The 15,642-nt window shown below is 41.3% G+C and overlaps 1 protein-coding gene across 9 annotated transcripts in view; it reads left to right on the top strand.

Moving 5' to 3' along the window:
- The window catches only part of ZMYM4 (zinc finger MYM-type containing 4), a 3,261,850-nt gene that overhangs the window by 2,291,672 nt on the left and 954,536 nt on the right, over window positions 1-15,642 (top strand). For all 9 annotated transcript variants that reach the window (XM_044059341.1, XM_044059348.1, XM_044059366.1 and 6 more), the window contains one exon: window positions 13,759-13,874. In XM_044059341.1, the coding sequence (XP_043915276.1) occupies window positions 13,759-13,874 (116 nt within the window). The remainder of the gene's footprint in view (window positions 1-13,758; window positions 13,875-15,642) is intronic.

The raw sequence follows: 15,642 nt of genomic DNA, 5'->3' as shown, positions 1-15,642 counted from the left end.
ACTGCTGACATCCGGCTAGGATACCAAAGGTTTTCTACTATGCCTGAGTGGGGAAGTTGTTCAGAAGCTTTGGCCAGGTCCAAGATATGTAGTGTGTACCGTTTTGCCTTCATCCATTGCTTTGGTAACCTTTTAAAAAAAAAATCCACTAGGTTGAGTAAGCACGACCTGCCCTTGACAGATCTAAACTGAAACTGGTCCAGTGTTTGGAGGTTCCTTATGTCCTGATTAATTATTTCCATGGCTTTACATATGAGGCTGGTCAGACTTAAGGGTTTATAATTGCATGGATGTGTGGAAGGTCCCCCCTTATGCAGGGAAATGACTGTTGCTGTTCTTAATTTGCTTGTATGGAGGCTGAGATTGAATAGTGTGAGGGGCATGAGTAAGTCATGCTTCATGTTACTTGAGCTGCATTCAGGGATATTGTCAGGACCATTGATGCAGTATTTTTAGCTTTTTGATAGCACTTTTAGGACTTGGTCTTGTGTTATAGCTGAAGGCAAACCAGTTTCAGGTGCATCTTGGAAGAACAGACGGAGGGGAGAGAGAAAGTGGTAAAGTTAGAGCTAAATTTAATAGTCAGTAGATTCACTATCTCTTCAGCTTCAGTGTAGGTTACATCATTAACCATCAGCTCAGTGCATTGCTGCATTGTGCTTTTGAGATTAAGAACATAACTAAAAAATGCTTTAAGATTTGGCTTGGGTAGATATTTTAGCTTCAAAATTGGCTTTGGTGGATTTTATTAAGCTCCTACGTTTTGTTTATTTCAGTGACAAGAGGTCTAACATATTGGGAATGAATTTTCTTATTTTTGGTCAAAATTTATAAATCTTGATATTATGATTCCGTCATGTGGGCTTGTTTCTGGGGTGTGCCCTGCACTTGTTCCTGTGGGGTACAGCTGCATCTGTGCAGCTGTTTACATTCTGGTATTGTATGGTGGTGTTTATTTCTGTATTTTCAATAAAGTTAACAGGCTTTTGAAGCTTGCTTGTGTATCACTTAGGAGTAGGTAGTCTGTTTTGGAGAAATTTCTTAAGGTACCATGGGTACAAGAGATCTCTGGTTTCAGTTTATTTCAAAGGCGACTGCTTTATGGTCAGACCTAACAAATGATGAAGATGCGCAATAGATGGTGCCAGATGCTTCCATATTGGTAAGGACAAGATCCAAGTAAGATGTTATTCCCCCAGTGGGTACTCTGAAATTGTTCCAGGGCAATTGTAGTGACAACTTCCAGGAATCTCTGTGCTTGTACACTAGTGCTGGTGCAGGTTTCTCGGTCTATAGTTGGATAGTTTAGAAAACCTAGGAAAATGGTACTGAGTTGTTTAATACTGAGTGATTTTAGTTCTAGTAGGTAGCTGGTGTGGCTTTCTTCTCTCATAGAGTGAGTTCTGTAACTTGCTGTTATGTGGTATGGGACCTTTCTTGTGGTTATTTAGGTTCATAGGTAGGTACTGGGCTATCTGCCCAAAGGCATTTATAAGCCTAGCCAGAATGTGTTGGCTTTCACCGCCCCCTTTGATTAGTTCCCTGTGCCTTTGTCCAGCAGAGCCACTGAAGTGATCCTCGGGGTAAAATTTCTGTTTCCCATCCACTTGTCAAGGTTTCTCTTGAAGAGTGTTAGCGAGGAGCTCTGCCTAATGTAGATTGGAATCTTTTTCCAAAGCATGGGAAGTCTCTGGGAGAGGAATCTATCCCTCCAGCACGTCCTAGTGGAAACTACGGCCCAAACTGCAGAATCCTATATAAACGCATTCTACGGACATCTCCAGGAATGTATGGATCATGCTATCCCAACAAAACCAAAACCCAAACATCGAAAGGCAGGCGTCCAGTCTGGTGGACCCCAGCCATAAATAAACTGTACAATAGAAGGAGGAAGATGCTACATGATAGAGCAAAATCCCTAATAGGGAAGGCATCCCTGATCAGTACTAGCAAAAAATTACGATCCCTCATAAAATCCTCCAAGGCCAGCTTCGAGAGAAAAATTGCTCAGGACACTAAAGACAATCATAAGGCTTTTTTCAGTTACGTTAGGAACCTGGGATGCAACTCCCAGACTTGTTCTGAGTTGATTCTAAAAGACAAAAAATACACTGAACCCACAGACATCGCCAATATCCTGGCAGACAGGTTCAGTGCAAACTTCTCCACCCCCTCCCCCCCAAAAAAAGAGCAAGTATCTATCCCGGCAGAGGGCTGCCTCCCAAACATCTCTGATGCTCAGGTGAAGGCTACCCTCTCCAAAGCAAAAAACACTGCTTCCATGGGACCAGATGGCGTCCCGGGTTGCGTCCTACATGAACTCCAAGAAGAACTAATCCCTCAAATAAAACAGCTGTACAATCTCAGCCTCACTACAGGATATGTGCCCACAGAATGGCGTACAGCAACAGTGGTCCCACTCCACAAAGGTGGAGCCTCCACGGACCCTGGAAACTATCGTCCCATAAGCCTGACTAGCTTAGTCTGCAAGGCTATGGAGAGGATCATCATGGAGCTCATAAACAAAGACATTGGGGACCTACAGACACTAGATCCTACCCAGTTCGGCTTCGTCAAGGGCAGATCCTGCCTTTTGAACCTGGTTGACTTCTTCGAAACAGTCACCAAAGCCATAGATGAAGGGAAGGTAGTCCACACAGCCTATCTGGACCTAGCAAAGGCATTTGACACAGTACCCCACTTGGGCATCATAGATAAGCTATCCAGCTTAAATATAAACCCCTATGTCACAAGATGGGTCGCAAACTGGCTCAAAGACAGAACCCATATAGTGAGAGTTGCTGGAGCCATGTCAGACTCGAAACCGGTCACAAGGTTCTGTCCTGGGACCGCTCTTGTTCGGTATATACTTTTCCGAGGTACAGGCCAACGTGGGAGGACTATGGCTCACCAAGTTAGAGCGACTGCAAACTAGGTGCCATAATCAACTCTCCAGCTGACACAAACATCCTTCAAAAAGGTCTCACAGAGACGGATAACTGGTGCCAGAGCCATGGTCTAAAGCTAAATGCCAAAAAGTGTATAGTCATACCCTTTGGCAAAAACAATGTGCCCACAAATTACCACATAGGTGGTAACCCATTAAGTACAGAGAAAGTAATTAGGGATCTGGGGACCCAAGTTGATAGCAATCTCTCCTTTGACAACCACATTGCCAAAGTGGTTAGAAAGACCCATTACATAGCCCACCTCATCATAAAAGGATTCACATCTAGAGATCAAGAGAGGTAATCGTGCCCCTTTATTCATCCCTCATCAGGCCCATCATAGAATACAATGCCCCTTTTGGGATGTACCTTACCCGACACCTGCAGCAATTAGAAAGACCCCAAAAGTACCTCACCAAGAGGATCAAGGGACTCAAACAGATGCCATATGCTGCTCGGTTAAAAAAACTCCAGCTCTACTCAGTTGCATACCGCCTACTTCGAGGCGATCTATGCCTGACATATAAAGCTGTGTCCAATCCAGAATTAATGGACATGCTCCACCTCAGTAAATCTAAATCCCTTAGAGCCACACGCTCGAGGGACTTGAACCTCAGCACTGAAATAAATAGAACTTGCTGGAGGGACAGATTCATAACCCAGAGGCTGCCTTCGCTCTGGAACAGAATTCCAATTCATGTTAGGCAGAGCACCTCACTGAATCTCTTCAAGAAGAATCTTGATGAGTGGATGGGGGATCGTAGGTTTGTCCCGGGGATTACTTCCATGTCACTATTAGATAGAGGCACAGCAAACTAAACCTTAAAAAGGGCACAGTATACTCAAATCAAGGGGTGGCGTATGACAAAATCGGGCTAGGCTTATAATTGCCCCAGGGCAGATAGCCTAGTATGACCCTATGAACCTATGTTGTGGTGAGGTTAAGATCCCTAGAGCGTGTGGCTCGAGGGAATAAGGTTTTCTTTAGGTGGAGCATGTCCATCAGTTCTGGGTTGGACATGGCCTTGTACGTCAGGCAGAGATCACCTCTGAGTAGGCGGTATGCAACCGAGTACAGCTGGAGTTTCTTCAGTCGAGTTGTATAGGGTATCTGTTTGAGGCCAGTGATCCTGTTGGTGAGGTACTTCTGTGGTTTTTCCAGCTGTTGCAGGTGTCTTGTAAGGTACATCCCAAATGAGGCATTATACTCTATGATGGGTCTGATGAGTGATGAGTAGAGGGGCACAATAACCTCATTTGATCTGGCTGTGAACCCTTTTGTGATTAGGTGGGCCACATAGAAGGATTTTCTAACCACTTTGGCAATGTGATTATCAAAGGAAAGATTACTATCTACTTGGGTCCCCAGATCTCTTATTACGTTTTCCGTATTTAGGGGACTACCACCTATGTGGTAGTTTGTGGGTACTTTGTTTTTTCCAAAGGGGATGACTATGCACTTTTTGGCATTTAGCTTGAGGCCATGATTTTGACATCAGGTATCCGTCTCATTGAGACCCTTTTGGAGGATGTCTGTGTCAGCCGGAGAGTCAGTTATAGCTCCTAGTTTGCAGTTGTCTGCGAACTTGGTTAACCATAGTCCTCCTGTGCTTGCCTGTACCTCTGAGAAGTATATGCCGAACAGGAGGGGTCCTAGGACTGAGCCTTGAGGAAGGCCACTTGTAACCGATTTAGAGTCGCACCTAGCCCCCGCAACTTTCACCATGTGGGTTCTGTCCATGAGCCAGTTGGCAACCCATCTTGTGATGTAGGGGTTTATGTTCAGGCTGTTGGGCTTGTGTATAATACCAGAATGGGGAATGGTGTTGAAAGCCTTTGCGAGGTCTAGGTAGGCTGTGTGTACCACCTTTCCCTCGTCTATAGCCTTGGTAACTGTCTCAAAGATGTCCACCAGGTTTAGGAGGGATGATCTGCCCTTAACAAAGCCGAACTGGTTAGGGTCCAGTGTTTGGAGGTTCCCAATGTCTCTGTTAATGAGTTCCATGATGATGTGCTCCATAGCCTTGCAGACCAAGCTAGTCAGGCTTATAGGGTGATAGTTCTCAGGGTCTGTTGTGGCTCCACCTTTATGGAGTGGAGTAACTGTTGCTGTGCGCCACTCTATGGGTACGTAGCCTGTGGAGAGGCTGAGTTTGAACAGTGTGTTTAGGTGAGGGGTTAGTTTGTCTTTGAGCTAGTGTAGGACACAGCCTGGGAGCACCGTCTGGTCCCATTGATGCTGTGTTTTTGGCTTTGGAGAGGGCTGTTTTAACCTGAGTGTCTGTGATTCCACAGGCTCTGCATTCTTCTGGTATGGTTATGGGCCCTTTTCGGGGTGAGAGGGGGATGAAGTTTGCACTGAACCTGTCTGCCAGGATGTTGGCGATATTGGTCGGTTTAGAGTATTTTGTGCCATTCTGCACTAACACAGTGCAAATCTGAGCATTGCCACTTAGATTCTTGACATAGCTAAAGAATGCCTTGTGGTCATCTTTGGAGTCCTTGGCAATTTTTCTTTCGAAGCTCGCCTTGCATGATTTTATGAGGGATCGTAGTTTCTTGCTGCTGATAATGATCAGGGATGTCTTCCCTTCTTGGGATTTTACTCTTTTCTGTACTACTTTCCTCCTCCTATTCTATAGCTTGTTTACGGCAGCAGTCCACCAGACTGGTTTCCTTTTCTTGCAGGAGTGAGTCTTGGTTTTGCTTGGGATAGCACGATCCATGCATTCTTGTAGGTGCCCATAGAATGCATTAGTAAAGGATTTTGCAGGTTGGACAGCGTTATCCTTTAGCATGGGGGCTTTGAAATTTTCCACTTTGGTCATAAATAACGTGAAGTTTGCTTTTGAAAAGTTTTATATGGTGGTTTCCTTGTCCGGGGGTGGGGGCAGAATGTGGATATCCAGAGTGATTTGTTTATGGTCAGATGTAACCAGTGAGGGGTCAACCTCTGGTGTGGAACACTGTTTGCTCATGTTGGTGATGACCAGGTCCAATATGTTGTTACCTCTGTTGGGAGTGTTGACCAGTTGATCCAGGGCATTTGAGTTTATAAATTCTAGGAAATGTTGGACAAGGGAGTTAGTACTTGAGTAGTTCTCCCAGTTAATGTTTGGGTAATTGAAATCAACCAACATTAGGGTGTTTGGTAGGACCTTTATGTTTCCCTGTGTTTTCAGAAATGCAGAATGGGGGTCCTGGGACATGGTGGGTGATCTGTAGCAAGCTACAATTTGAACTGCAGTTTTGCCCGTTGTTAGTTGCATGTGGATGATCTTTGAAGCATCGTGCTGTGCCACTAACCTAGAGGTGTGGGTAACCTTGATGAATATGGATACGCCCCCGCCTTTTGTATTTCAGTCTGGGTTCTGTGGCCAAAATGTATGGTGCGAGTTGTAGCCTGGTAGTGCTCGGGTGCTGTCCGGAGCCTTAAACCAGGTTTCTGTTACTGCACACACATTGATTTTCTCCATACTGAGGAGTGCCTTGAGTGCATGTTTTTTGAGGTTTAGACTTCTAGCATTGAGTAGCATTACCCTCAGTTTTGTGTTATTTGTGCTATTTACAGTGGTGGGTTTGTCTTTTGAGCCTTGCCTAAAAAAGGCACTATGGGGGTTGCAAGAGCCTTGGCCAGTATTCGAAAGCCTACGGATGACAGGTGCAAGCCGTCTGTAGTGAAGCAGCATGACTTGTCGAGCATGTCATCCCAGGCGGACCGACACTGGATCCCCTTTGAATGACACCAGAAACTTAGCCAATTGTTGAAATTGATAATTTTTTTCTTTATACCGTGGTATCATTCTTGGTGAGGGCAGGATGCTACACAGGGTCAGGGTCATACCGGCCTGGGCTACGTGATCAGAGAGCTCTTCCATGTCTCTTTTCATGTAGTCCAGGGAGGTACGGCTCAGGTCATTCACACCAACATGGACAATGACAGAGTCGTAGTTGTACTTGTTTTGGAGTTACCTGAGTGCTTGTGTTATGTGGCGTATCCTGGCACCCGACAGGCAGCTAACAGTAACCTTCTCCTTATTCAGCCTAGTGAGTGGGACGTCAGTGTGCCTGACTGTAGAGTCACCTATTACTAGTATGTTGAGTATGTTATTTTGCCTTAAGGGCTGTGATTGCATGGCACACTTGTTTTGTGAAATGTGTGTTTCATGGTTTGTGTTGGGGGTGGAATTTCCTTGGATGTCTGCTTTGGAGGTCTCTGTTGCTTTTGCAGATTTTTATTTAGAGCCTCCGAGTATGTTTTCATGTATTTATGTGTGTTTTTTGCTGGTGCTGATTTAATGGGTCTATGTGAGACTGGTGGTGTGATGCAAGTATTTCCCTTCTCCTCTTGACTGTCTGATCCAGTCTTGGGTTGAGAGAGCTTAACCTCCAGTTTGTCTGTATAATTGCATCTCTGACATGTATTAGTGTTTGGTGGTAGGAGGAGAGGGTTGTCTGTGTACATGAGGCAGTTGTAACATTGCCTCAAAATGCCTAGATTCACCAGTGGGACTGGAGAGTACACCTGAAACTGCCCTTTGGACATGCCTGGATAGGTACAGTGAACTGTTTTACTGAATGGCTGGTAAGGTCGAATAGAGAACCTTGTCCTTCTGTGCAGTATAGGGCGGTCTTGTGCTAGGGGTTTATAAGTGCTTGCTATGAGTTTTGAGCAAGTGCCGGGCTGAGAAATGAATGGCTTGAGTGCTTAAGTTGAAAGTTTGTCTAGTTCCAAGGGAAAAATTGAAGAGGAGACTTTGTGGAGCCGGGAATAGTTATACCATAGCTAACTGGGCAACAGTGACGGCTGGTGACTTCAAATTAAAGGGGGGCTGCAGGAGACAGCTGAATGGGTGGGGCCAATGGGAGGGGGTGTGACCAACTATAAAGGGGTGGAGTTATGCTCAAAACTGCAACAACTGGAACTTTAATTAAATATGCTGCCCTGGGTGGCAAACCATCATTACGAGAGTCCAATCAAGACAAAATGAAGTGTAGAAGAAAAAAATATTTCAATGCATTGGCTACATGACAACTTACTTAATATCTAGATGGAAACGAAAAGGTTGTGAGGCATGAAAAAATAAATTACTTTTTAAATACATTACTGGAATACCAGCCAAAATCAAGTATAAAAAGCAAGTTTCTCCAAGCACTGCAGTTCTAATTATAATTTATATTCAGCTTTATAAAGGTACCAAGTAACATGCTGAAAGTAGCAATCTCTGCGATTCCCCCACTTGTAAAAATGTTTCTTATCCAAAAAAGGACCTGCTACCTGCCAACAACTATCTACTTCTTTCATGGGGAAAACATGATCAAAGTAAAAAATGAACAGCAAACAAGAAACAAGCTCATGATAAATTGCTTAAAGGATTACTGAACAGATTATGGACAACACATGATAGATTGTCATTCTGTTTACTTTACAGGTAAAGCCTGCTAAGATGACTGCAAATCTCCAACAAATATAATGAGCTTCTGAAAATACTGTAATCCTGTCTTTTATTACAAATATTGTCATATGCATTTCAATACCTAAGGCTTGTACATTATCTAGTTAAGTAAATATTCTTTGCATGGCAACAACAAAATGGCTTTCAGTGTTGGTAATTATTTAACAGTATGCTTATTAAAGGTTACTTGCATCTTACAATCTCAGACAGGCTTACCTGATGGTCATTAAAGCATTGTTACTTAAACACAGAGCAACAGGGCACTGCGACAGCATGCATTTTCTGAATAAGAAGCAGCATAAATCAACATTATAAAAATATGACAGAAAACCAGAACATTCTGCAAAATAAAGGACAGATGAAAAGCCACTGTTGTACTTGTGTCTACCTTGAATGGGGGAATACTCTGCACACTTACTGCATAACTGCTCCTTGCCTTGCTTGGACGCATCCAGAGTCACTACATGGGGGAGTGGAGTGCAACAAGTATGTCACAATTTGCAATGTCTCTGACTGATGGTGATGGCTGTGACACTCGTATCTCTCAACCTCAGAGCAAGAAATCTGGAAAAAGCCAAAATTTATTGGGGGGGGGCGGGGGACAAAAGCCCAAAAGCCAGGGACACATTTTTAACATTGCTTGTATAATGTTAGAAAGCTGCTAGAATAAAATGCTGCAATACCACCATACATTTCATTGCCAAATCTTGAACCCAGGACCATGTGCAAAACAGTCAGAGCAACATAACACTATGCCAGATCAGCTGTTTTGTGAAAGAGTGGAAGACTAAAACTTAAATGGCTACCATTTAGTGAATTCAGCTCTCACCATAGCTGTCAACCTCTTAGCACAAAACACTTGAACAAAGCCAATAATGGGGGAATACGGCCCCCAAACATTTTCAGTGAATTCAGTTCTCACCATAGCTCTCAACCTTAGAACAAAAAACCTGGATGAAGCCAATAATGGGGGAATACAGTCCCAAAAATAGGGACAAATTTCAAATATCCATCTTATAAACTTAGAAAATTGCTAGAATAAAAGGTTTTGTGTTAACATGTACTTTCTGAAGAATACGAAGTCTGAAATTCAAATGCCTGTTATTTTTATTTATTTAACATTTGTTAACCAGGAAAGTCTGACTTGCATCAAAAGCCAATTTTCAGCAGAGGCCCGGGGAGAAAGTACAGACACATGTCTTTGCAAGATGGGAGGACACCAGAGCACCTAGAGGAAACCCACACAAACACAGGGAGGACATGCAGACTCCACACATAAGGCATCCCAGCCAAGAATCAAACCAGAGAACCTGTAGCTGTCAGGCAACAATGCTACCACTGTACCACCAACTATGTAAGAAACAAATACAGAAACCACAGATTTTATGAGGAACAGAACACAACAAATATGAGGCAAAAATCTGCAATTTTTTAACAAATGGTGGTGGGTAGAGAATTCAGGCTGTTGTTACCTGCACCCAAGGTACAGGGTTCAAGCCTGACTACCCACCACCATGTATCCAGAGTTCTCTTTAGCCACCAGTATATAGCAATTGGGACATTACACACACACACACACACACACACACACACACACACACACACACACACACACACACACGTGTGTAAATCAGAAGACATTTCTAATTATCACTGCCAAACAACTATACTGGCCACTTCAAAATACTAGCATTTGTTAGTTTGTATGTTAACAATGACAATGGTAGAACACTGATCCATATAGACCTTTTCTCAGGTTCAGTCTGGGGTTACAACAGAACATAGTAGATTTTGAAAAAAAAAAAACTTGCAGCTGGGATACAAAAAAAATTGCAAGGAAGGCATTACAGATGAACACATTCAAAGCAAGACAAACACAATCATTTATAATATGTATGATACAATTTTCTAACTAGTCTATTTACCTCATTCTGAAGGTGAAACCTCGAGAATTATTTCAGATGCTCCAATTTTTCTTATTTTCTGTACTTATAAAGTTAAATCTGTATCTCGTTATTTACCTAAATGCACTGTTTAAGAATGGCATAAGGGAACTGTGCAATGATTCAGACACCACAACAATTCAACTGCAATGCTCAGAAGAAACATTTTTTGTCATAACAATAATTCATCATTTATCTTTGTGTAGAGGCAAGGCAATGTTTTATGTATTATCCAAAACTGTACTTTTCACCCTTCAGATTTTATGTTTAGAAGTTTTAAGAAAATTTTTTAAAATGTATTTTGTAATTTTTCTTAATATTTACTTCAAGCAGGTGTACTTATAAAGGGTACGTAACAACAGTTCCCAGTTTAATAGTTATTATACATTTAGATTTCAGTACCACAATTCCTCTATAATGGTGAAAACTGAAAAGCATTCCTTAAAAGTGGGATAGAATCACCATGCCATGTTCAGGTTTATGAATTACCTTTATTTGGACATTGATGGAGTATTAAAGATAGATGGAGCTGTGTGTTAAGAACCTGGTGAAGACATTCTCTCGCCTGAATAACCTGCTCCTAGAATCAAAGCTCTTGTACCTTGGCTTTGCTGTATCAGCAATAACGCAAGTCACCTCATAAAAAGAAAAGACGGTTAAGATTATATCCAGTAAAACTCAACTGCTCAGTGACAAATGAAGCTTTCAGCAACAACTGAACCATCACTCCTTTTTTTTTTATCTGTTTATAAACTGCTTATTATCAACTTGTAGGAATGCCAGTTAATTCAAAATACTGACAGTTCCTGATATATATATATATATATATAGAGAGAGAGAGAGAGGTAGCTTCTTTAAACGAAAAAGAGACGTGTAATTCCATGGAAAAAAGGGTTCCTGTTTTATGCTATCTGGCATTAAGAAGTAATGCTAAATGATGTCTGTCACAAAAATAAAGCAGACAACTTATTTTTCTTTGAAGGCAAAGGGATGTGTTACGTGAAGAGAGGCTATTTCTAGGAACAGCGGTCTTTGAAATGAGCACAGTCTGTTTACTAAAAGTAATTAGAGCACATGCTAGAAGGATGCTTTGTACAGCAGGGAAGAAAGCTTAGTACCACAGTGCATAAATGTGAATGTGCTACTCCCAAGGGAATACTAGCCTTTTACAAATCTAACTTTCCATCATTGATAGTGCAACTCAGGGACTTCCTAGTGCAGATGATTTACTGCATACATAATAGAAAGCTCCTACAGACTTTAGTACAAAACACTGAAAGATTTTTGGACACATGCATACAAATGGGCATACAACACACACACACACACACCCTACCTGAGCCAAAGCGGTTGTAAAGCAAAATCCAAAAGTCCCTGCAGCTGCAAAAGCCCATGCCGAGTTGTAAATCCCTTCAATCCTTCCTTCCCGCGAGAGCACCACTCGTCCTAGTCCTTCCTGTGAGAGCACCAGACTGCCGACGTTGCAGTCCGATCCCCTTCCAGTGTATGCAGTTCTAACTGTGTAGACTGCTGGGAAAATTTGGAGTTGAATGTTGTCTTCATACTCTGGACTGCTGGTGGAGACGGTCTGGATTCTGTACGCATGCTCCAGACTCCAGACTGGTTCACCAGCAGTCTGAATGCCGCGAGTGCGCATGCACGATTTTCCGGGACTCACGTTTTTTATTTTATTTTCTCTTCTCTTTTATTTTCTTTTCTTTTTTGTTTTATTTACTTTTTTACAGCTGGGGGGGGGTGCAGTCCAATAGCACGAGCCACCCCTGCTGGGCAAATGTGGTTTTTATAGCAGGGAAATGAAAGAGATAGAAATTACCCACAATGGCCAATAAACTACTAATTTGTGGGCTGAAACCACTCCTCCAGGGACAGATAGGCTGCTCAAAGCTCCCCTCTCTCACAGGTGAACAGAGAAACTTCCTTCTGTCCAAGTAAGGTATGGGCAAACACAGAGATTTGTAACACAGCCCTGAATTCAGCATTAAGCTGAAAACTGGACTAAACTAGCTTAGAAAGGCGGGAAACAAGTATATATATATATATATATATATATATATATATATATATATATATATATATATATATATATATATATATTTTTTTTTTTTTTTCAGAAAATAAAGCAGATACAGTCAAAAAAACACTTTTAAATGCACAGAAAAGGATACTTATTGTTATATATCTCAGATCAGAGTTGTAGTCAATGCCCCTAGTAATAATGTAGGAAGAAACACAAGTACAGTAAAAGCAGATGAATAAAGTGCAATTTATATATATATATATATATATATATATAAACAATAGAAAACGAACAATCTGATTTAAACAAGTTGCCCAGTTAACCAGAAAAAAGCTCAAAACTGAGCCCTGTTCCAGCAGTCTTCAGTCAGACAAGTTCTAACTGCACACTCCCGCTACTAGGGTGCAGGGGAGCCATCTCCAAAAATGATGGCCTGGATCAGTGCTCAAGTTATACAAACAAAGCTAGATTCAGCAGGTCTGAATCTGGTCTATGCTACAGCAACAAGGCGCACCAATTTCAGAAAGAAACAGTTCAAATAAGCAGGCACAATAAGCCTGTGACCAGAAATTCCCAGATCAGAAGGGCAGAATCCAGCCTCTCCTCCCACAAGAGTGCAGACCACAATCCTTCTTAATGTAGAATACCTGGCCTACAGCCCAAGTGCTTAAACCACAACTAATACACTTTTAGAATAGCAGACACTGAGCCTTCAATCAGCAATTCCCAGCTTAGAAGGATTTAAGCTACCTGTCCTGCCACAACAGTGAAGACCATAAACCTTCTTAATGTAAAACAACCACTATGAAAAACTCTAGTCGTCATGCTGCTTTACCAGCGTTGATGTGCATTTCTTCTGGATGTAGATTGGGGCACTTCCACCTTTTTTCCCCTCCTGCGCAGTAGCTGGTATACATGTGTAGAATTATAGCCCTGCACAGCTGAAGTGCTCTTCGAAGTTTTAAACCATGTCTCAATCACTACACAAATGTCAGTGTTCTCCAGTGTGAGAAGGGCTTCTGTAGAGTGGATCTTACTTCTTTTGCTTCTGTCGTTACCTTTGTTGACCTATCTTTAAGTGCCTTAATGCTCCCAATTTATTTCCACTCTCTTCTGTAGGCTGTTGAGTCAAAAACAAGCAACAGTCATATGTCTTTATAGCCATGTGTAATGAGTAAGTGTATATGACAAAATACTTGGGGTTGGTACAGAATTATTCTTTATTTCAGCCTTCCAACTCCAGGGTACACTTTTGCAGATGACTGGAAATAAATGTATAACGTAATATTTAAAGCAGTTCATAAAGCAATTTTTTTTTTTTGCTTTGTGCTTAAGATGCACATGTAGTTCAATTAACATTGTTTTTGTTCCAGATGCAGAAGATAAGCCACAGGTTATTGTTCTGCCTGTTCCAGTGCCAATATTTGTGCCTCTTCCTCTGCACTTGTTCACTCAGTACACACCATTCCCATTAAGCATGCCAGTACCGGTGAGTTAGTTTTCTGTACTGCTGTTTTTGAATTGTGTTTTTTTTTCTGTATTTGTTTTCTTAAACTTTTTATAACGTGTTGTATTTCTGATGTCTGACCTTCTGCATTAGGGCATCTTTTCACATTTATATTAATTTCCTTGTTTGTTGCATCCTGCCACTTTCTGCCACCACATGTTAAGAGAAGGAAAATAGTCACAATGTTAGTTGGATGTAAATTGTTTTGAAAATGTATTAGAGTAAATAAAGTTGTCAGGTAGGTGATTAAAACAAGGGTTATAGACTGCATTTCTCCCAAGTAATAAAAAAGATGTTTTGGATGGGATTGTTGCCAATGTCAGACTTGTACCAACATTGAAATGAGCATGCTTAGTGATGTGTAGTACTTTCATTGGGAAAAAATTGTGATCTTCTTTTTTAAAAAAAAAAAAGTCATGCTAAAAGCTCTCTTGATTCAGGAAGCGTTTCTCTTTTGATAGTCTCGTCAGTTAGTAATCACTATTGGAATTGTCATAGCCTCCGTTAACCCATTGTCAAGCAAAGCTGTGTTGCTCTTTCCAATACGTACATCTTTGCAGGCTGCAGTCCCATAAGTAGCCTGGAGGTGGCAGAAGCAAATTTGTTTACTTGAAGGCAAACTGAATTTTGTAGTGATTTTGAGCTAAATTCCTCTGTTACGGACTATTGCCCATACCGCTCAACTGTTCAGATTTTCATAGAATGTCCAGTTTTTGCCTCATTTTTTTATGTCTGTCCCTCATAAAATTTGTGTGCGTGTGGTGGGGGGCTAATTACTGAGAACTGAAGTAAAAAAATAGTAACAGACATTTGAGTTTTAGTCTTCATATCCTTCAGAAAATGCATGCTAACACAGATCCTATTATTCTAGCAAGTGTTTAAGTTTATAAGAGCAATATTTAAAGTACGTGCCTATTTTTTTGGGCCTTTTCCCCCACCATTATTTTAGGCTTTTTCCAGATTTCTTGCATTAAGATTTTGAGAGGTATGCTTTTGACTAATTTTTTTTAGACAAGCTAGTGTAGTTTCTTTTAATATCTGCTTTCCTTAACCACCTTCAGAAATGAAAAAACGTAGAAAAACAAATTGAGTAGTATTAAATATTATGCACTCTGAGACGGCAGGGAAAAAACTGTAAAACATATTACTTTGACAAAGACAGACCCAAAGTATTTAAGTGTATTTATTGTGAAAACTGAATGTATGATGTATGTAAAGGGTGCACATTTGGAGTTTGTATGGACAATTAAGTTGTAATCTGCCACCTCCCGCAAGACCCCCACCCCCACATACATACATACATACACACAAATACAGAGATCCTATTGCTTTCCTGGCCTATGACCTCATCTTCAGTCAGGTTGGAGGGCTACTTTAATGTAATGTATTACAAAAAATAATTTTAAACGTGTACATGCCCTTTTCTGATATTTTTAATGTGAATAAAGTGTAGTCTATTTTAAAAGGGTGATTATACTTGAAAGTGAATGCACTAAGTATATCCTACCAAACACGTAAGACTGTATGGACTCAACCTTTTTGGCCGAATGAAACTTCAGAAAGAAAGCCAGAGAGTATTAAGCAGTACACATTGTTTCTTAAATACTGATGAAAGTTGGTAAATTGCTATTTAGGAAAAGGCAGATGCCAAATACTGAGTTAAAGTATATTTTTGAAGTATTTAAAACCTGGATGTTCATGTGAAATCGGTTAACCCTCACACACATACACACACACACACACACACACA

The sequence above is a fragment of the Protopterus annectens genome, chromosome 1.part2 (genome assembly GCF_019279795.1).
Source record: "Protopterus annectens isolate FY-2018-M chromosome 1.part2, PAN1.0, whole genome shotgun sequence".
NCBI lineage: Eukaryota > Metazoa > Chordata > Ceratodontiformes > Protopteridae > Protopterus > Protopterus annectens.
Note: the sequence above shows the minus strand (reverse complement) of the source record. Positions and strands in the feature narration are given on the sequence as shown.